This window comes from Sciurus carolinensis, chromosome 17 (assembly GCF_902686445.1).
Source record: "Sciurus carolinensis chromosome 17, mSciCar1.2, whole genome shotgun sequence".
Classification (NCBI taxonomy): Eukaryota; Metazoa; Chordata; class Mammalia; order Rodentia; family Sciuridae; genus Sciurus; species Sciurus carolinensis.
In genome coordinates, this window is record NC_062229.1 from 34911202 (window position 1) to 34935204 (window position 24003).

Below are 24003 nucleotides of genomic sequence, written 5' to 3' on the forward strand. Positions count from 1 at the left end.
GCACCTTTATCAAGTATCAGATGGCTGTAAGTATATCAGTTTGTTCACAAGTCTTCTATTCTATTCCACTGGTCTTTGTGTCTATTTTGATGCCAATAGCTCTGTAGCATAACTAAAGATCAGGTATTGTGATGCCTCCTGCATTGCTCTTCTTGATCAATATTGCTTAGGCTATTCTGGGTCTCTTATTCTTCCAAATGAACTTAAACACCATTTTTTCTAATTCTATGAAGAATGTCATTGGTACTCTGATGGGGACTGCAGTGAATCTGTACATTGCTTTTGGTCTTATACCCATTTTGACAATATTAATTCTGCCTATCAAAGAATATGGGAGGTCTTTCCATCTTCTAAACTCTTCAATTTCTTTCTTCAGTGTTCTATAATTTTCATTGTAGTGATCTTTAACCTCCTTGGTTAGCCAATTTCCAAGTATTTTGTTGTTTTTGCTTTTTGTTTTGTTTTGTTCTATATTTTAGGATAGGGTGAATGAAACAGTTTTCCTGATTTCTTTCTCATCAAAATCACTGTTGGAGGACAAGAAAGCTATTGATTTATAAGTGCTGATCTTGTATCCTGCTATTTGCTGAATTTGCTGATCAACTCTAGAAGTCTCTGGAGTAGTTTTTTGGGTCTTCTAGATATAGGATCATGTCATCCACTTACAGAGATAATTTGATGACTTCTTTTTCTTCTGGTATCCCTTTAATTTTCTTCTCTTGCCTGACTGCTATGGTTAGTGTTTCAAGAACTATATTAAATAGAAGTGGTGAGAGTGAACATCTTTGTTTTGTTCCTGATTTTAGAGAAATGCTTTCAGTTTTTATCCATTCAGAATGATGTTGGCTTTGGGTTTGGCTTTATACAGGCTTATAATGTTGAGGTAAGTTCCTTTCATCCCTAGCTTCTCCACTGTTCTTAACAGAAACAGGTACTGGATTTTAGTAAAGATCTTTTATCCATCTGTTGGATGGTCAAATGATTCCTGGGATGAAACCCACTTAATCATGGTGAATTATATTCTTGTTGTTATACCTAATTTTTTTTAAATTAATGAATTAATTTCTTAGTCTTTATTCCACCAGAAACAACAACTGGTTTGGAATACTTAATGTACCAGATATCACAGAGTTCATTTCTACTTCTCATTACCCTCAAATAAATATTTATTAAAATGTAAACAAGTAGTTAAATGTTCTCACCTTGTCTCTGTAATTAAGTTTCTTCTAACTAATTTATTTGCCAGGGTTTAAAACAATGTCTCCAAGAAGTGTTGTAGATTTTGTGAGAGAGAGAAAGAGAGAGAGAGAGAAAGAGAGAGAGAGACACTATCTACATCTGCTGAATCACATATACTTGACATTTTGCTCCAAGTTCAGAAAACTAAAACTTCATAAACTATTTATTCAAAGAAATACCACAGAAAACTTTAAAACTTTAGAGGCTAATTTATAAAAGTTAAGCTCTACCTACCCATTTGCCAAAGTGGTGGCTTCTCTCATTTGAGCAATTGACCTGTTAACTAAATCTGCTTTCCTCTGATTAAAAGCAGCCAAAGACTGCTGCACTGACACAGGAACCATCTTCTCAAACAGATCTAAAATTAGAAAGGGATATTTCAACAAAATTTTAAGACAAAAATTCAAACTTTAGAAGTGACTGCTCATAACTTCTTTCCAATATTCACATAGTATATAAACATTTAAAGGTCAAAACTAAAACATGGGTCACAGATGTAGCTCAGTGGTTAAATAAGTAAATAAATACTAGAAATACAATGACAAGAATTTTTAGATCACTATATTAAAGATTAGTGGCAATAATGAAAGCTTTCTCTTTTTTATGTTGCTAGAGATCAAACTCCAGGCCTCACACATGCTAGGTAAGTACTTTACCACTGAGTTACATCCCTAACCCAGAAAGCTTTCCTTCTTGAACTCTATTTCCTGTAACTTTTGAAATGCGTTTGTTATTAGTATGAAAGATCTTTGGTTAATACTGCTCATTTATTGATTAAATTGAGCCAGCCACAGTGCCAGGTTCAATTTCCAGTTCCATGACTTCCTAAACATATGACCTTGGGGAAATGAACACTCCCTGAATCAGTATCATCATTGGTACAACAGAGATTTAAATAGTACCCATCTCATGGGACTGTTGTGAGAAATAAATGAGCTCATATTTATAAAGTCCTGGAGTTCATGGCATATGGTAAATAGTCTATGTTTGCTAAAATAGTAACTCTTTCTCAGGAACTTAGAATATTATCCCTGGGATCTCAACTAGATTCATTAAATACTATACACATTACATATACTTATGATAAACAGGGATATTATAACATTTATTTATCTAATACAAATATGACTCTAGGAGTCTACATTTTAAGAAATAAAATATTTGCTGGGGATGCACTTCAGTAGTAGAGCATTTGCCTAGCATGTGTGAGTCCCTGGATTCAATTTCCAGTACCATTAAATAAATAAATATATATATATATATTTTTATATATATGTATTTTTTTATCTATGTTTAATTTTTAAATGCTTGTTTAAAATCTTAACCATTCAAACATAGTTTCAAGCTTTCTGACCCTGTTGTAAATTTTATGTATGCTTTAACATTTATTTTCCATCTTAAAAATGCCAAATGCCATAAAAGTTAGGCACAGTAGAGCACACCTGTAATTCCAGCAACAGGGGGCTGAAGCAGGAGGATCACAAGTTTGAGGCCAGCCTCAGCAACTTACCAAGACCCTGTCTCAAAATGAAAAATGAAAAGGGCTGGGGACAGAGCTCAGTGGTACAAGAGCTCCCCTGGGTTCAATCTCCAGCACTGCCCAGGGGGGAAAAAAAAAATCACTAAAGATACAAAACAATTTTTATTCTCACATTCATTTTGAACAATATGCATGCAAATTATATCAAAATACTACAGCAATTGTATGATTTTTAGCTAAACATTAAACTGGAGAAAAGATGAGTAAGATTAACGTGCACATGAGTATCAAACATACCAGTAAACTTCTGGCTGATGGGTACATTGACTGGGGTAGATTTCACAAGCGTGGCTTTACCAATAGGATCTAGATCTTTAAGGTCTGGAACACGATCATGATAAATGAAGTCATTATCCTTCTTTGCTGCAGTAAGGGCACGGCTAATTTTGTCAGAAAAATCCTTTACGTTGACATATTCATCATAGCGAGATGCCACTGTTTTAATCAATTCTGCTGCATGCTGAAAAGAAAAATAACAAAAAAAAAAAAAGGAACATTTTCTATCTCTATCTAGCATTGGTTTATTTTTTTTTAATTTTTTCCACTGGTTCCTTTTAACTGCACTTAATGGTGGGATTCATTGTTACATATTCATAAATGCACACAATATAACAATTTGACCATTATCATGCCTTGCATTAGTTTAAAATAAAACTTTCAATTTGAGGACTTTGCATTTCCAGCATTGTGGGTGACAGAATAACCTGGAAATTCTCCCACCACAAAATACCCAAAAACTGAAGAATAATACACAGTAAATATTCCTTTACACACATGGGTAAATTACCAAGGTAAAAGAAATCTAAAGGCCAATCAAGAGTAACTGACATTGAGAAAGGTTGGCTATAAAATTGTGTCTATGAACCAAAAGAATTAACATGTAAATTGTTCTAATAGCCCTCACAGAGACCTAAGACATGAGTCTTGAAACTATACAAGTCTGAGATTTACCTCCTTCACTCCCTCACTCCCTCACATGAGGAAAGGAACTCTCAGTGAAAGGGTGGATTCGGAAAAAATTAAACAGCAGCACAGGAAATCAAAAAAGTAGCATGTCATTTCAACATCAATAAGAAAAAAATTTTTTAAAAAGGTTTGGACTTTTTTTTTTAAGGGGAATAAATATTTCACAAAAATTTAAGGCTCAAATTACATTATTTAGGAGGCAAAAATACAACAATGTCAGATAAAATAGACAGTAAAGCCAAAAACAGATAAATTTAGCACGTTGCAATATTTGCCAATTTACCAGAAATATGCAAAACCTATCAATTTTATATGTACCTCTCACTATATAAGCAATTTTTTTTTTTTTTTTGGTATCAGGAGATTTAAGTTTTACCACTGAGCTACATCACCATCCCTTTCTAATTTTTATTTTGCTGTTTGTTTCTTTATTTTGAGACAGGGTCTCACTAAATTTGTGAGGTTCCTGCTAAGCTGCTGAGGCTGGCCTCGAACTTACAATCCTCCTGTCTCAGTCTCCCAAGTTGCTTGGATCACAGGGTTGCACCACAGCCACTACATTAGTAATTATAACAAGACATTGCTAGATCTACCCATATCAAAGTAAAATTCTAAACTCCTCTCTCACAACAACTGGATCAAGTAAATAAAAAAAATTTTTAAGATCATACAAGAGTTGAACAACACAATTAATGAGTTTGATTTTCCAGACACGGAGTACCTTGGGCTCCTAATCAAAGAATATATAATACTTTAACACATAAACACAGCTATGCAAAATGATCAGACAGAGACAGAGCAAGTCTAAAATCTCAAATGCCAAAATCACAAGAATACAAAATATCAAAGTAAAATTCTAAACTCCTCTCTCACAACAACTGGATCAAGTGAATAAAAAAAAATTTTTAAGATCATACAAGAGTTGAATAACACAATTAATGAGTTTGATTTTCCAGACACAGAGTACCTTGGGCTCCTAATCAAAGAATATATAATACTTTAACACATAAACACAGCTATGCAAAATGATCAGACAGAGACAGAGCAAGTCTAAAATCTCAAATGCCAAAATCACAAGAATACAAAAATGGACTAGTGAACTTCATATTAGCAAATCTACTTATGCCATTATCTAAAACAATAAATTTAAAAATCAAATATCTCCATAGGATATTGAAAAAAGTGTTTGCATATATTTAATATTTGCTATGATTTGATAAGTGTCCCCTAAAGTCCCATGTGTTAAAGGCTTGATCCCCAGACCATGATCCTTCTGCGCAGTAGTAGAAACTTTAAGAAGTAAAGTGGGAGGTCTTCCAGTCATTGGAGGCATGTCTTTGAAGGAATAATGAAATGTAGACCCCCTTCCTCTTCCTCTACTCACATCCCAGTCAAAGGTTTTCGCCATGTGCTGCCAACTATGATATGCTGCCTCATTACAAACCCAAAACCAACAGGCCCACAAATCATGTGCTAAAACCTCCAAAACTGTAAGCCAAAGTAAACCCTTTCTGTTTATAAGCTGAGGAACAGAAAGCTGACTAGCTTATTCTTGTTGTTTTTTTAATCCTAGTAAAATAGAAATATATAGTTCCTTAACATGATTAAAATCTTAACCCCAAAGTTGATATTATGCTTAGCAGAAAAATGTAACATTCCTAGAGCAAATGAAGATTACCAGTATCATCAAAATCACAGACATGTCAAAACAAAAGAGTGCAATCAGAGGTACAAAATTTAGGAAAGGAAAAATTATGTATTTGTTACAGGTGACTTATAAAAAAAAACTAAAAAAAAATCAACTGAACTATTCTAGATAATGAGAAAGTTAGCTTACATACAAAATCAATATAACTAATATACATAAACAATCACCAATTTGAAGAGAGAGCAGAGGAAATAAATCCACTGCCACTAGCAACAAAATACAAAATATACAGTAACAAATTTTGGACATATGTAAGATCAATATGAAACTGTAAGGAAACAATTATAACCAAATAAAATCTGTATCTTCGGTATAAATAGACGCGGGAAAATGCACACATTTTAATCACTTTTTAAATTTGCAAATCAAATTTGATTTGTAAACTAGTCGCATCTTTCCCTTCAAATAACAAACTGGGGCTAGAACCTTCCTCTAGTGATTTTTTTTGTGGTACTGGGGATTAAACTCAGGGCCTTGTGCTTGCAAGGCAAGCACTCTACCAGCTGAGCTATCTCCCCAGCCCCCGTGACTAGAACCTTAAGGCATGCTGAATACACAGGGGGAAAGAGAGGGCTAAGGGGACCACTCTGAGTACAAATTACTTTAATCAAAACTGAAAACTTTGAGAAGAAGAAAACTGCCAGCTTATGAAAAAGCAACCAGAAAGCCACAGAAAAAAATGGGATGCGGAGGAACATCAACCCAAGAGAGCTGCTAGGAGCCAGAGGTAGATTCATTGAAAGAACAGGTTGTACAGAAAGTAGAAAATAGGAAAGACTTAAAAGGGGGGAAGGGAGAAGAAAAGGCAGTGGGCACTGAGAAAATGCCAACAAAATACAAACGCTAAAAGTAGATGCATCAAATTGAAAAGCAGTAGGAAGCACTGTATATAATAGGATCTTTCCCAGAACAGGCCAGGTTTTTAGGACCAGAGAAGCAGGGCTCCAGAGAGTTCTTCCACAATGATGCCTGGAAGATACCCAGGTCGATTCCCAACCCAGGAACTTCCTGTAAAATCAGTATACTTCACACACAAAGGTAACTCACCTATCTCAACACAAAGAAACCATACACAGAAAAGGATGAACATGAAAAGTATAATTTTCTAACACATAATGAAAATTCACCAAACATTGCCACAATGCTAAGAAACTAAAATAGACTTAAGTACTTAAGGATGCAATCATACTACTAAAAGAACACAAAGTATGAACACAGACCCAAATGACCCAGACAACAGTGGGTGATAGTAAGAGAATGTGAAATGGGAACTGACAGAAATCAGGAAAGGAAATGAACAAAAATACAAATTTCTTTAAGAAAGAAAGACTAAAAACATTCACACAAGGAGCAAAAGGCAGAAGAGACATCACAGAAATCACAATAAGAAACACACAAGGCTAAGCACAGGGGCACAAGCCTGTTATTCCAGTAGCTCAGGAGGCTGAGGCAGGAGGATCCAGAATTTAAAGTCAGCCTCAGCAAACTAACAAGGCCCTAAGCAACTCAGTGAGACCCTGTCTCCGAATCAAATATAAAAAAGGGTTGGGGATGGGGCTTAGTGATTAAGTACCCCTAGGTTCAATCCCTAGTATCAAAAATAAACAAACGAACAAACAAATAGGGCTGGGGATGTGGCTCAATGGTAAATGCCCCCAGGTTCAATTGCTGGTTCAAAAAAAGGAGCAGAACAAGAACAAGTAAAAAAAAAAAAAAAATCAACATGCAGTTGAGAGAAGAAAGCTACTACAAATTAGATCTAAGAAACATAGCAATCAAATGCAACCTGAGAACCCTGTATGGATCTTGATTTGAACAAACCAAGACCCCCCCTAAGAAAAACAACCAAGGAACACTAAACTAGGTTAGAATAATACTGAATTGTGAACATTATTAATATATTAACATTGAGGTAAAACAGAATAAAAATAGGTAAAAAGGAGACATAAAGAAAAGAGAAGGAAATAAAATTTTAATTCAAAAGTTCCAGGCAAGTCATTCCTTTGCAGGCCTGATACTCCGAAAATTCATGGGAAATCTATAATTCTACCTGCACACTGCTAATTAATTTCCACATAAATCGATTAAGCAAAGAGAGATGATTACCTTCAGGAACCTGTAATTTAAGGACTCCCCACTTCCATCTACTGATCAGATAATGAAGACCACATAAGCATAAGGATAAAGTAACCAGATCACCAGTTCATCTTGTGATCACTGGACTGGTACCATTCCTATATACCTACCTATCTACCCCTCATCAAGTTTCCTTTAAAAGAGCCAGGAACCCCCAAACTACGTCTCTTACTCTCAAGATGACCTACATTCTCCCTTGAATGCATATTCCTCTCTTAAGACGGCCTCCATTCCTCCTTGAATATGTATTTGCTTCCTAAATAAACTTCTGTCTATGTCTCTGACTGACACATTCTGAAATTCTTTTCTGCTATGTATGCCAAGAATCCTGATGGTCCTGAGTCAAATTCCCCCTTCTCTCAGAGAACTCAATGGACCCCACTTCAGAAACACCTCTTCTTCCATGACATCTTTAATTTTGCTAGATAATGACATCATACTATGATTTCAATTTTTGTGATCTTCATCTATTACAGATACATACTACAGTACTTACAGGTAATATTATGTGACATAGCTAAAAATATCCCAAGAAGAAGATAAGAGTGGGGAGATGAAATAAATGAAACACAAAATAGCAAACACTGACAGTTATTGAAGCAAGGTAAAGGATATTTGATGGTTTATACTTTTGTGTTTGAAATTTTCCACAATAAATAAATTTACATAAAAAAGCACAAATAATGGGCTGGGTTGTGGCTCAGTGGTAGAACGCTTGCCTAGAGTGTATGAGGAACTGGGTTCGATTATCAGCACCACATAAAAATGAGTAAGTAAAATAAAGGTACTGTGTTCATCTACAACTAAAAAATATTTTTTTAATTTTTTAAAAAAAGCACAAATAATTCCAAAAAATTCAGGCAACAAGAACAGGAAATTTCAGAAAATGAAAAATGATAATACCTAATACACATAAGATTTTAAATATAAATAATTTAAATGGTAGAATCAATGAAACAATGAAAAGTTCAGAAATAAACCTAAATGTATATGGTAAATCTAAGATGTGAGAATGTGAGAATCACATCAATGAGGTAAAGGAAGTCATTATAATAAATGATTTGAGGACTAAGTAGCCATTAATAAAAAGAGAAAGACTGGATTCATATATCATACATCAGGATAAACACCAGTGAACCAATGATTTGAATTTAACATACAACATATTACAGATATATTACAGATGTATTTGCACTTTGATATCAGCAATCCCATTCCTCGGAATTTAACACATACCTGCTGCTATAGACTGAACTGTTACCCAAAATTCCTATGTTCAAAGCCCCACCTCTAATGTAACACTATTTGTAAATGGGGCCTTTGAGCAACAACTAAATGAGGTCATGAAAGTGGGGCCTTCACATGGGATACTAATTCATATAAGAAGAGATGTCAGAAATCTTGTTCCCTTTCTTCATCGGGTGAAAATACAGCAAGAAGGCAGGCTGCGAACCTCAACAGAACTCAATGATGTTGGTAACCTGACTTTGGATTTTCATCTCTAGTACTGAAACATGTATTTCTATTGTTTATGTCACCTAATACATGACATTTTGGTACAGCAACCCAAGCTAAGACACTTGCTTTAGTACAAAATACCTTGTATACAGGATTATTATTTTTTAAATATTTTATTTATTTTTTTATGTGGTGCTGAGAATCAAACCCAGTGCCTCACACGTTCTAGGCATATGTTCTATCACTGAGCCACAACCCCAGCCTTGTGTACAGGATTGTTCACTACAGTACTGTTTATCATGTGAATCTTGGAAACACGCAAGTATCCAGCACTAGGAGTCAGCAATAAACTGTGGTTTCTACAATGAAGTATAATGCAGCTCTAAAGAAAAAGAGAGCTGTCTTTCTATTGCTGCATTAAAATGGAGAGATTGTCAGAATATATAGTTATGTAAGAAGACAATGCTATATATAGCATATGTTACCTCTTGGCTAAGAATAAGGAGAGCTAGGAACATATATTATGTTTGTCTATGTATTTTCCTTCTACTTCAAACAAAAATACTGAGAAGATTAAATATGAAACTAATGAAAATTACCCAAGGGGTAGTGGTAAAAAAGGGAACAGGACAAAGGAAGAGGGCAGGGGTTGAAGCCTTTATATATACCTATTTTTCCCAATTTTTATTTTGAACAATGTCAAGTCCATAAAATATTGAATGAACAGAATAATGAATAATGATATGTCCTTTAGGTTCAGATATTGTTACCATTTTGCCATATTTGCTTTATCCCTCACTTTCCCATATGTAGATGCAGCAGATTCATGAACTTTTTTCTTTTTCTGCAGTCATTTGAAACTAAAGTTCAGATGTCAGGACCCATCATCCCTAAATATCTCAGCATAGATCACCTAATAAGGACAATCTCCTTAATATCTGTAATTTATTATTTTAACTAATAAAAAAATATTGTCTATATGAAATCAGATTTCTCATCTTCCTGAATCCCTCATTAATGAGTTAAATAAATCTGACATGTAATCAATCTCAAGGAATGTAGTTTGTATATATATGTTTTTATATCTTTTTAAAAGTTGTACATTGGGTTTGAAAAATCTACCAAGCAAGAGGACCTACTGAAAAATAAGGCCAAATAAACTGCAATGTCCATGAGGTACATACAATTTGTGAGCTGTATTAAACCCAGGTACAACCATTCTGGGTTCCAGAAGTAATTTCAAATAGCAATTTTATCTTTACTACCACTTTAATTATTGTTTTGATTTTCCTGACTGTGGCTTTGTTTTTGTTTCTGTTTTGTTAGTAGTAATGACTAGAAACTTGGTTTAATGGTGTAACCATCTAATGATCTGTCAGGATCATGTGGTACTCTACAAAGTAAGAAGATACAGAGAATATGGTTTGTTGCTCACCTTTTTTCTGTTTCCCTATTTGTGAGCTCGAATTGATTTTTTTAAATATTTCATGCCTACTAGAATAAGGGACTGCCTTTATTCTAGGAACTGTTAACTCTTGTTCACATTGTGTTAACATTTAACCTATGACTAAAGCTGTAAAACTCTGTGTCTACAACTGAGAAATGTATTTTACCTCATTGTATAAATTTGAAATTTTCCTTTTTACAGTATTTAAAAATTAGGTTAACATTTCAAAACACGTTCTTCTCTGACTGATTTGTAGAAACTAAATCCTTTAAATTTAATAATCCCAGAATTCCTAGAAAAAAAGAAATTAAACTTCTAATAATTTAAATATGCTAGCCTTAGGGGAAGAAAATCCTTCCCACAGAAATTCCTTGCTCGGAACCATTTTTACATAAAAAATGATTATTATAATCAAAGTGAATCCCTAAACAAATCAGACATATTTGAAAATCTTGGTTCTATCAAAAAAATTCTTACACTGGTTTTATCAGTATGGGTTCATCTTCTTATGAAAAGACTAATCTGAACTTCCTAAACAACAGTTCCACAGCATCTTCTAATATCTAATCCATAATTAAATTTCCCTAACAATCCTCTATTTTCCATTTACAAATACACAAAACATAAACAATTCATTTATATAGCTCTTGCCCTTGTTACAAAGTTGTCCTAGATGTCACTGCAAGTCTCTGGCAATCCCAACGCAAACACTATGGATACAATTGCCTAGAAGGTACTCTGCTGTTTACAAGATTTGTGTGTGGGTGCATAACCACTGTTCTTCTCAAGCTGTGGAATTACATGCTCCAGTTTTGACGAAGGCTAGGCCACAAGTTAGGTACTACACATCTTCCTGAAGCATTATAATCAATTTAGACTATTTTTACACTAAAATAAATATGGGTAACTAAGAGAACTGAATGCAAACTGTGTATGAATTTTTTAGGTAAAATATGACATGCAAAAAACACACAGTACGTAAAGACTAAAGATAAAAACAATCGCTATCTCTGTTGATAAGAGGCAATAAAAAGGAAAAGTTTTATAAGTAAACCTGGGGATCTCACTAGGGGGAAAAAAGGAGAATCAAGTTATCTATCACCAAGAAGAAACTCACCTGTAACCTTGCAATCTCTTCCCCAAATTTCTTCTGCTGTTTAGCCAGGATAGATTGGTGGTACTCAGCGTTGGCCTGCATGATACAGTGCTTTGCAGCCAAGACAGGGAACACCTCCTGGAAATAAAAATACTGACCAGGGGAGAGTCCAACCAAACAAACCATCACAGACAACATGGGATGCAGGAAGAAAAAGGAAAAGGAGACAGAAATTAGAATCACCCCATTAATGGTTTAGAGATAGGTTAGTCATTAGGTATAAACAGAGAAGACCACATGAATTTGCAAGGACTGAAGGCTACAAATTCAATTTTTTCTTCCAATTAAAATTAAGGTTGGTTCTTTTTTTTTTTTTAACTGTTAACTGAAGCCAATTTAGGTTTTTACAATTTTCTTTGAGCCATGAAGTCAGCATTTTGTTTACAAAGAAGAAAGGACAGCATGCATTAGAAAAAGAAGCAGAATGTAAAGTAACAGAAGAATACCAAGCACAGGGCTTTAGAAGCTTTCTCATAAGCCCTTACCCAGCCCTTGGAGTTGACTAAATCACCATTACTCACATATACTAATGAAACTGTTCTATAGCTGACTGTTTCATCATGTTTAAAAGACAAAAGACAGTAAAGTAAGTTCTCACTTAAATTCATATGCTGAAGACTTCTTAATAGATTATTTTAGACATATAAAATGATTTAGTAGTACATAAACACTAACATTTCAAGACCATATACTCAAAAACACATCACGAACATACAAATACACTGTTAATGACTGATGATAAAGTGTTATTTTTGCCACTTTTTAAAATAATTCCAGTCAAAATTAATTTTTAAAAATCTAAATATATATACATAAACCAGAAAAGCCATAATATTGGTAGAGGCTCTTCCAAAACACCAAATCCTAACTTGCAACCTCACTGCTTTTCGGAAGTACACAAGATAAAAAAATCCAAGAAATATACTAGACAATCACTGTCTAGACAAAAATATAAGAGAATCAAAAACTGAATTACTACCTTGAATGTTTTCCTGTCTCCCAGTGAATAATTTCCTAGCTTCCTGGATCACTACTTGCAGATATTCCAGTTTTATAACTAGAATGTGAAAATACCTTATGAGCTTTATTTATTAGTAAAAAGTAAAGACATCTAAATCTCAAACTGCATTCATGCCAGTCAGTACTCAAGGTAAGGCTGGACAACTTGGTACTTAAACAGGAGATTTTCAAGGAATACCAGGAATGCTGCAGAAGTAGTTTCCAAGTCTTTGTAGGTGACATTCTTCTTTCCGTGACAGGACTGAACTAATGGCCCAACAGGATGTAACGGTACACTGTGCAGCTGAACATGAGGTCTTTCAGATGAAAAAAAGGTGAGAGGAGATCCCAATTCTCTTTTTAAGAGTAAAGCTACTAATACATAAGAGTCCTGGGCAAATTTCTACTAAGCTCTTGGTGTATTTTAAATTCCCAGGAATCTTCACCTTCAATTCTTATTATTTGTTTTCTGACTATTGGGTACTGTTGATATACTTATGTGAACTTTAAGCTTACCCTGAAGCTCTCTACAATATAATTTATAAAGATGCCTGAATATGACTTAAAAATTCATAGACTCCATACAAAAAATTCATGTAACAATATCATCTGCTACGAGATGAAACTAATCCTTGAACATTTCTGAAGTAGTTGAAACATATAATTCAATTTTTAAGTTTTCTTTTTTAACTAGTCCAACACTCTGTTAGTCTAATTATCAGCTTTATCATTTACAAATGATCATCTCTGAACAGTCTTTTCAATTGCCATTTCAGAAAAGTTTACATTAAAACATAATACTTCCTGTGTTATGTGGTTTAAGATGGTTGCTTTTCCTTAGCTGTCCATTAGCAGCCCAATTTTCTATACCTGCTGGCAAAACTTAATTCTAATCAAAGTATCAGATGAATTTGTTATGTTTTCTTTTCCTTTTTTGTCTGTTTTTGCGCTTTAAGACTCATCTCTAAGAAAATAGGACAATAATTAAAAATGTGAATAATCAACATGCTCAAGTATTCATGCTAGCACCAAATCACCAAATGATTCAGAATGACACAATGCTTTGAGTTGATAAACATCACTGAAGATAGATGGCCAAAGTTTTCCAGAGATTTAGCTTAGAAAAACAAGTTTAGTAAAGAATAAAGAAAAAGGCATCCCCTAAGTATAAAATTATTCATGCATCTTAAATTCAAAAAAAAATTCTATAAATACAGTCTTCCAATGCTCCTATTAAAATTTCACATTTCTTCATAATATATAATTTTCAACTTGCTTCTTATGCACAAAAATAGTTCCACATGCAAAATAACCAAGTGTTTATAAAAACAGTAACTGACCTTGGGGAGAGTATCTTTGTACTGACACTGTTTGAAAGCATCACCAAAATAATCTGCAGCCTGATTAGCCAATTTAGCTATGATGGCATCTTTCATTTTATCTGGAATAAAATATTAAACTGACAATTAGAATGACAATGAGAGAATCTGATAGATGACTCAGTATCGAGTTTATATATACATATATCCAAAAAATCCTCATTGATGAAATTAAATCTTCTGCATAAAACTTAATTATTCCATAGGGAAATCCAAAGACACTGAAAACAGTTTAATGATTGCCAGCAACTGGAGAAGAGGGGAAAAAAGGAATGTTCAGAGTTTCTTTTCAGGGGTGATAACAATTAAAATAAAATAGTGTCACAGTTCCAATAATATATGAATATACTAAAAAACACTTAACTGTAAAGCTCAAAAGGGTAAATTTTGGAATATATGAATTCTATCTCAAAATAAGCTATTATTTTAAAAGGAAATTATTCTAGTTCATCTCTCTTCCACATGATGACTGCTCTCTCATTTTCAATTTCTCTGCACTTAAATATTTAACCCAATCTCTCATACCAAATATGTATGCCTTACAAGAATTATTCTTATTCCTTTATTCACAAAGGACTTCGCCTAAATGGCTCTTTCCTGTTACTAAGTCCAGTTTAAACAGGACCTCCTTAAAGACACGCTTCTTGATCTTGATGAATGGACTTAAAATTAGCATGACTTGCCTTACATCCCTATCCCAGAGTCAGGTCACCTGCCACTATCACATCATCCATTTTTATTTTCTTCACATAAATCATCTCTGAAATTACCTTAGCTACTTAATTTCTATCATCTCCCCCACACTAAAATGTAAGATTCCTACAAAAAGTCTTATTTTTCTTCTAATAATCTAGAGATTAGGACAATGCATGGCACACAACAGGTACCCAAAAAACATTTGCTAAATGAATGACACATTACAAATAAACATATGAATTACTCCAGAATTCAATGTTTTAACATAATAGCTAACTATCCATTTTGTAAGTCTTCAAACACAGCCTACGCTCTTGTACAAGTTCCAAACAGGAAGAGCTGAAAATTTTAATAATCCATGCATCAAGTTCAAAAAGGAAAGCCTACACAAAACATATTCTAATCACCTTATTAATTTAAAAGCCTATCACTTCTTTTCACATGCAACGAAATGAAGGAAAATTCGCAATTACCTCTTGTAGCTTTTAAAAAAAAAACTTCTTGGGCTTGTGCCAGCATAATAAGACTGAGGGTCCCAACAGTATCTGGAGATATGTCCACGGTGGGCTCTCGATTTAAGGCTGATAAAACCGTCTCTTTAATATGTAAAAAGGCACCACTAGCAAACTAGATAGGGAAGGAGAATAAATTTCCTTAAAACCCATAGAAAATGTAATTTTCTACTGTTACACACAAAACATATTCCAAAATGTTAACTCAGTGAACATTTACTATACTGAGCAAGACTGATCTAAAACTTCTGACCTATAGACAATATAGGTGTATTTCCAAACTACAGAGTAACAAATAATTTAACATAAATTAAAAGTAAATTCCAAGGAAAAACAAAGTAAATTAGTGGCAAAAACTGATTAAGCTTACTTTTAGATATACTTCTTTAAAACTACCTAAGAAAAGAAGGAGGGACTAAAACATTATTAAAATGTCTCAGCACTGAAATGCTCTTCTCTTGGTCCCAAACAAATTCATCTTTCCAGAAACACCACATATGTCTAGCCCTATAAGGAACAGCGTTACTATCCAAAGTCAAATCATTTTTGTTTGGCTTTCAGAGCTCCCTAGTGAGGTGTTCCCCTTTCAAATTTTTATACTGAATCTATCTTGTTGAGGTTAATACTAAAATAACTTTGCTTTTACAAAAAAAAAAAAAAAAAAAATTATAGTGAGAAAAAGGAGCCAATCAATCTAGAAATCAAAGGTAGGTTAGGTATGTAGGCTACGCAAAGATAACTCAAAGTTAACTGTATTAAAATGAGTATCACATTAAAAAGTATTACAAAAATTGAATAGCTACAAGGATTAATCAATTGGTCTTATTTAATGAACTAACAGAATCACAGACTACCACAGCAAGGAATCAGTTCTCTCATGCACACAGTTAAGAAACTAGAGGTCTATAAGGGTGAAAGAACACATAATGGCACATAACGGCTTCTGGCTAGCAAGTGGCCTAGACAAGGAGCTAAGTTCTTTTTCCATCAAGTGCACAGGGTGCAATAGTAATTCACTAATAATTCAAAATGACCTTCAAGATCTCACATGCTAATTCACTTGGTTAGTTAATAGTAAACTAAATATTACTTCATTTTCATATTTTAAAATCTCTGCCATTTATGGTCTAAAAAAGAGTGTGTGCATTATGTTTGCTAACTATGCTTATCCAAAACTGTATAGTAAGCCACAATTTGGTGCATGTGGTTTATTTAAAGTAAACTTTCTTTTTGACATTCCCAGATTAGCATTCCTCACCTCTCCCCTAAACTTAAACAATGGGAGAAATCAGACTACGAGCATCTCTGAGAGAAGCAAATTCCATGGGAAGACAATGGAAGGATCATTTCCAACTCCATGAAATTTGTAATAAAAACACCTGAAGCTCAAATGGACCACTTTATTAATATTTCTATCCTTAGTCTCATCTGTAAAATGGGAATGACTTTACATGACATGCATCACCAGGTTTATCTGAAAGTCAAATAAAGTACATAAATACACTTTGTAAATTATAAATACAAAGTATAAAAACATAATGATGTATATCACTTAATCACTTATGGTTCTTTTAACGGAAACAAAAAATGAAAGCCAAGTAAATAATAAACAATTGTCACAAAATGAAATGTCATATTAGTAAATGAGTGTTACCTAAAATATAGATATAGCCATTTTAGAAACATGTCTGACCACATTTAAGTATGACCTCTCCACAAGTCTCAGAATTAAACTTATATTTTCTTGCCAAAAGTTAATTTTTGTGACACCAGTGAAATTGCAGGTGTTTCACTCTAAGAAAACATAAAAATAATGTACAGAAGTTTTAAATGAAGTCACTTAATTAAAAGGGATTTAGCACAAATGTATGAGATTTCATCCCACACATTTAATCACTTTTGTTCAATCAACACTTACTGAGCCTCTATTATGTGCCAGGCACTGTGCTAGGTCTTAGGTATACAATGGTGAGGAAAAATAAAACTGGTCTATAATGGTTTAACTAAGATTTTCAGTAATAAGAATCAAATCATTTAAAAAGTACATTACTTTTCAAGAAAACATATATTTACAAAGAAATATCTATAAATTCAAAAGTAAATTATTTTCAATTTAATGCAACTTTTATGTAGTAACTACTTTTCTGCATACCTGGTAATGCTTAGCAGCGATTTTCAATCCTTCATCATTATCCAGGTTCTGTTCTGCTGCAATCTGGCTAGCTAAGGCTGCACAATTGAACAACACACAGCTCTTTTCATATCCTAAGCTTGCAAGAGCTGTAAAAAATTAAGAAAAATGTATCATATTATTATTTTCTAAAGAAAATAAATATTTCAAAGCAAAATACTATGACCTCTATGCCAGCAGCTGTCACAAAAAAGATTACAGACCTGTTTTCTAACCTATTTCAAGCTGCTCTGCTAGGCATTTATTTCCACAATACTCCCATCATCAAAAACTCAAAAGATCAATAAATTATTCTTTCCTTCTCTTTACTTTCACATTTTTATTATACATTCAAAATGTAAAAATCATTCTCAATGTTACTTCTCACCTAATTTCTTAAATTCAAACAAATTCTTTATTTTTCTTTCCTCTCTCAAAATTATATCTTCCCACCACATTTAAACCAGTTCTTCATTACTACAAACCTGAGTCAATGTAAGCGCCTCTTAGCTGGCCTTCCACTCCTTACTCCCTCATGTCAATACATTTCTCAGAGGGTCAGCAGATTCGTTTGGCTGAAATGCAACTCTGATCAAGAACCTAAATACCTCCTATCCATCAGCATAGCTACTATTTTTTTAAAAAACAGAAAATAACAAGTGTTCAGTGTACAGAAACTGGAATCTTTATACATTGCTGATGGGAATGTAAAATGCTGCAGCTGCTATGGAAAACAGTATGGTGGTACCTCAAAATATTAAAGCCAGACACAGTAAAGCATGCCGGTAATCCCAGCTACTCAGGAATCTGAGGCAGGAGGATCATGAGATAGAAGTCAACCTCAGCAATTTAAAACCCTGTCTCAAAATGAAAAGTAAAAAGGTTGAGGATGTAGCTCAGTGGTAAAACGCCCCTGGGTTCAATTCCCAATACCAGAAAAAGAAAAAAATCTCAATAGAATTACCATATGATCCAGAAATTCTATTTGTAGGTATATACTCAAAAGTACTGAAAGCAGAATCTCAAACAGGTATTTTGCATACCTTTGTTCATAGCCAAAAGGTAAAAGCAACCCAAGTGTATACAGACTGATGAATGGACAAACAAAATGCAGCATATATATGCAATTAAATATTATTCAACATTTAAAGTAAGAAATCGAATACTACAAAATAGATGAATCTGGAAGATATTATGCTAAATGAAATCAGTCATTCACAAAAAGACAAATATTGTATGACTCCAGTTACATGAGGTTCTCAGAGTAGTCAATTCACAGAAACAGAAAGCAGATATAGTTACCAGGGAGGAAATAGGGAGCTGCTGTTTAAATGTCTGCAGCATTTCAGATTTGCAAGATAAAAAGATTCTGAATATCTGTTACACAACAATGCAGCTACACCTAACACTACTGAACTGTACACTTAATAAATGGTAAGGATAATGAATTTCATTTGATTTTACTTATATAAGGTACCTAGAATAGTAAAATTCAAAAGCAGAAAAGTAGAACAGTAATTGCCAGAAGCTGTTTGGGAAGAATGGGAAGTTATTATTTAATGCGTACAGAGTTTCAGTTCATAAGATGAAAAAGTTCTAGAAGCAGGTGGTGATGGTACACAATAATGTGAATATCCTTAATATCACTTAAATACACACTTTAAAGTAGTTTAGATGGTACATTATGTGTATTTTATCACAAAAATAATTTTTACAAAAAAGAATCTACAATAGCTCTCTATGACTTATAGAATTCATTAACAGCATAATTCAGGGTCTTGCATCATATGCCAAGTATTGACTGCCAGGCAAAATAACCAAAAGGCTCCTTACAAAAAACACTGGACAAACCATCTAGAAGAACCAAAACAACAGTACAGTTGTGTACTTATGCTACAGAGTGTAATCATAAATCCCTTCTTGTTCCAGTATCTTGGTAGCCACTCTTTTAATAATAATGGCCAATTTTCAACTTGCATCCAAACCAATTCTACACTCCTCACTGAAAAGTTTAGCAGACATACATACCAATTACTCCAACCTACTGTCTTAAGTACAAGAAAAATTTAGTAGAACATGACAATACAATAATATGAGAGAGTGCAGAGAAATAAAAGATTAAGGTCACTGAAAAACTGAGCCCAGAGTAAACAAAGGCAATTCTAGTAACAGAAGGTAATATTCCAAAGACTGAAATTCACATCCTTAAAGAGTTCCAAAGACAGAATTTCCACAAAACAAGATTTTTGGGGGACTGGGGATGGGGGTTAACCTGGAATTGAACCCAGGGGTGCATAACCACTGAGCCACATTCCCAGCCTGGAGGGCCTCACTAAGTTGCTAAGGCTGGTTTTGAACTTGCAATCTTCCCACCTCAGTCTCCCGAGCTGCTGGGATTACAGATGTGCACCACCAAACCCAGTAAGATCTTTTTAAAGTTAGTGACTAATAAAATGTGCCCAGAAATGAAAAACTTGATTAAACATTTGTAAAAGTATTAGAAAGTAATACCTAGTGAGTTCCCCAGAAAATAGAAAATCAAAGAAATTTAGAATATAAGAATTATGAGTGAATAACTCAGAACAACCAACATAAAACTAATAAAGCATTCCAGAGAGAAGAGGGGGGAATAAAAAGAAAAATGATCCAAGAAATATAAAAAAATTTCCCAGAGCTGAAGAGAATATTAGTATTTCAACTAAAAGGACCAACAGTAAGTGTCACACTCAAAACTTAAATGGGATCTATCTTTTGAGATTTTGAGATTTCTAAACACAAAGGACAAAAGGAGATTGTAAAAATCTTCCCAAAAGAAAAGAAACATGTCACCTATAAAACTTCTCATCAACAACTCTGGATGCCAAAAGGCAAGGAACAATGCCATCAAGTTCTAAAGAAATATAATTTTAATTAATTTAACTACCATATATTGGGGTCAGTATGGGTGGAGAGAACAAGAAACAACATGATAAGCAAAGACATAAAAGAGGTAAAAAAGAGCAAACTCATGCTATAAAACCTTATTTTCTCTCTGAGTGAGGTGGGAAGCTGACAGTTTCTAACAGAATCACTCAGTTCACAATGTGGAAAACAGATCACAGGAACTTAACAGACTGAGAATAACTGCTGCAGTGAGATGCTGAGAGGTGGCTCAGGCCAGAATAGCAACAATGGAAGTGGTAAGAAGTGAATGTAAAGTAAAATCTGATAGCATTTGCTGATGAATCAGATGTAAAGAATGAGGTGAAACACAGTAAATAAAGGATGACCTGTTTTTACATAAGCATCTAAGTGCCAGAATTTCAAACCAAATTCATGTAATGATAGAATATACACATCTTCCAAAAGAAGAGATTCAGAAAGTTGACCTTTTCTTGGAAAGTTACGTAGGAATATATCCAAGCAAAAGAGGAAGACATAATATGCAGAAAACAATGGTTTTAACCTAGGAGAGTAGTGACAGTTCAGGAAGACAACTATGCTGCAGCTTTGGAGAACCAACTGTCCAGATTCAAAACACAGAAAGGCCATGAAGAGAGTCTCCTAAGAAAAGGGAACCCTGAGCCAGGTATGGCAGCACATACCCATAATCCCAGTGGCTCTGGAGGCCAAGGCAGGAGGATAGTGAGTTCAAAGTCAGCCTCAGCAACGGTGAGGCTCTAAGCAACTCAGGGAAGACCCTGATGCAAAATAGGGCTGGAGATGTGGCTCAATGGTTGAGTGCCCCTGAGTTCAATCCTTGGTACCAAAAAACAAAAAAAAGGAAAAGAAAGAAAGAAAGAAAGAAAAGGGAACTCTGAAGTTGGGATTAAAGTTCAGTGTGAAACACTGGGTTCAATCATCAGCACCACATATAAATAAATGAGTAAAAAAAAGTCCATCAAGGCTGGGGTTGTGGCTCAATGTTAGAGCACTTGCTTAGTATGTGTGAGGAACTGGATTCAATTCTCAGCACTACATATACATAAAGTCCACTGACAACTAAACAAATGTTTAAAAAAAAAGGTCCATCAACAACCAAAAAATATATAAATTTTTTTTTTTTTAAAAAGGGATCCCTAGAGAAATAGGAAAAAGAATTAGGACATTTTGGATAATTTGAGGAACGTGATAAAAGCACAGAATGTGTGGCAGTGAAAAAGCAATTAAAACCTCTAAAACACACACACACACACACACACAAAGCAGCTGGGCAAGGGGGCACACACCTGTTAATCTCAGTTACACTGGATCCTCCTATGAGGTAGGAGGATTACCAAGTTCAAAGTCAGCTCTGCAACTTAACAAGATCCTATCTCAAAAAAATAAAATAAGAAGGAATAACTCAGTGGTAAGTCACCCCTGGGTTCCGTGTGTGAGTGCTCACTGCCTCAAGGCAAGTTCAAAACTGGCTGCTCCTTTGGGAACACAGCAGCCTTGCATGCCAGCTCGCCATCTAGAGCAGGTGAGGAAGCATGCAGCACATGCCACTGCAGTCAGGGGGATGCAGAGCCAAAACCAACCCTTGCTCAGACTTGCCAGGACCAACACAGTCTGTATTCATGCCTGGAAGATAGCTTGTGCTTAGAATGTCAGCGGTCAGCGGACAGCGGCCGGAAACTGTCACAGACAGAATGGCAAGCTTTTCTCCAGGGAGCAACTACCCAAGGCAAGTTTCCCTCCATCTTGGGACCACCCCACTGGCGCTCTGAGATGGCAGGTGCCCACCCCATGCCACGGCCAGAGCCAGTTCACTGAACCTAAATCTGAAACAGTCAGATACGCACATCTGAAATGACCTTGTGCAAAAACCAACCCAATCAAAACGTGGCACTGAATAGGTGCTTCTGCTTGCCTAGGACTCCTCCAGCGGTCAGCAGACTTCAGCAAAATCAAGCACTGTGTGTAAGGAGGGATTTTAAAGACCAAAACTGTATATAAAGTGGCTAGGTTGGAATTACTCTCCCATCCATATTCTTTTCTAATTTCTGAATTGTTATTGGTTTTACATATGTTTTTTATTTCAATTGATGAGTTAGTATGGTGCCTATTTATGGGGTGCACAGTGGTGCTATGGTGCCTGCCCGCAAGGTGAAGTAGCCCCGTCAAACTGACTGATACATCCATGACCTCACAGACGTTTCATTTTTGTAGTGAGAACATTTGAAATTTACTCTTAGTAATTTTGAAACATAAATACATTATTATTACAGTAAAAAAAAAAAAAAAAAAAAAAAAGCCTTCACCTTCTGACCTTTGGTTATAATGCTGTTATGGTTGTTTGTAATACTCTTTAAAAAAGTATTAAGTATTTTTAAAGAGTATTACCAACAACCATCACACATACAGTCTTTCAAGGACAAAAACATCACTTTGCAACACACGTTATATACTGGTAGTACATACTACATTACAGAATGATCAACTATCTTCCAATCAGACTGAATACAACTATCTTATTCATTTTCATAACTAGGACAGTGCCTGGCAAGGTGAAGGCTCTACAAATATTATAAAATTGCAATAAAAGAGAAAATTAAATGTAAATAACTTTAGCATTTAACAAAGAGTCATTAGGAGAGCAATTTTAAAAGCCTAAAATAATGCAAAGTGTTTAGGACAAGTTTCCTATAATTTCTATTAAAACTACATACCCAACTTTACCGATCCTCCAAAAAGTGAACCTTTATCAAAAGCATCCTTCCAGGTAAACGTTAAACAGATCTGGACAGAATGGGAGAAAACAGAAAATTATTTTGCCATCATGAATTTCAGTAAATATTACCTTTTATTTTTTGACTTTTTTTTTTTTTTTTTTTTTTTTGGTACCAGAGATTGAACCCAGAGGCACTTAACCATGGAGCCACATTCACAGTCCTTTTTATTTTTTTGAGACAGGGTCTCACTAAGTGGCTTAAGGGCTTTGCTAAAGTTGCTGAGGTTGGCTGGAACTTGCAATCCTACTGCCTCAGCCTCCTGAGTTGCTGGGATTAGAGGTGTGTGCCACCACTCTTCAGAATCTTTTGAAGAAAAATCCACAATGAAGAAAAGGACAAAAGTTCAACTTGTCTAAAAGATTATCTCCTTATAACCAACCAACTTCTTTTCCCCCTCTGGACAATAATTTTTTTTCAAAGTAAAATACTGGCACTAGGTTATTTCAAAATGGTCATTCTATGTCAGTAATCATAAACACTATCTTATTCATATTCATAAACACACAATGACTTCACAGAACAAGCACTACATGCTTGTCAAACAAGCAAAGATAAAGGCAATAAAGCACTACAGGCTTCTCAGGAGATAAAATTAAACACAACTATTACAAAAGTAGGAAAATGGTTTCTATGAGAGGATGGGATGATATAATATTTTACTTTTTGATCTGAGTGGTTGTTAAACAAGCACGCTCACATTGTGAAATTCAAGGTACACAAATGATTTGTTCACTTCTCTGCAAAATACAACTAAATAAAAATTCTACTTAATGAAAAACTACATCTATGTCTGCTTCATATGTAAGCGACTACATATGAAGGTTAAAAAGAACTTAGCCTCATTTAAATTATTTATTACAACTCAATTAAAAAAACATAACTCTGGATTAGGAAAACCTTC

At 34.4% G+C, this 24003-nt stretch overlaps 1 protein-coding gene across 2 annotated transcripts in view; it reads right to left on the reverse strand.

The window, feature by feature from the left end:
• The window catches only part of Pdcd6ip (programmed cell death 6 interacting protein), a 71349-nt gene that overhangs the window by 32884 nt on the left and 14462 nt on the right, over positions 1-24003 (reverse strand). The window contains exons 3-9 of one of the 2 annotated variants that reach the window (XM_047530859.1): positions 23040-23109; positions 17389-17516; positions 15198-15351; positions 13990-14090; positions 11612-11743; positions 3017-3239; positions 1474-1597 (exon numbers count right to left, since the gene is read on the reverse strand). In XM_047530859.1, the coding sequence (XP_047386815.1) occupies positions 1474-1597; positions 3017-3239; positions 11612-11743; positions 13990-14090; positions 15198-15351; positions 17389-17516; positions 23040-23109 (932 nt within the window). The remainder of the gene's footprint in view (positions 1-1473; positions 1598-3016; positions 3240-11611; positions 11744-13989; positions 14091-15197; positions 15352-17388; positions 17517-23039; positions 23110-24003) is intronic. The other variant, XM_047530860.1, reaches the window with a different exon arrangement.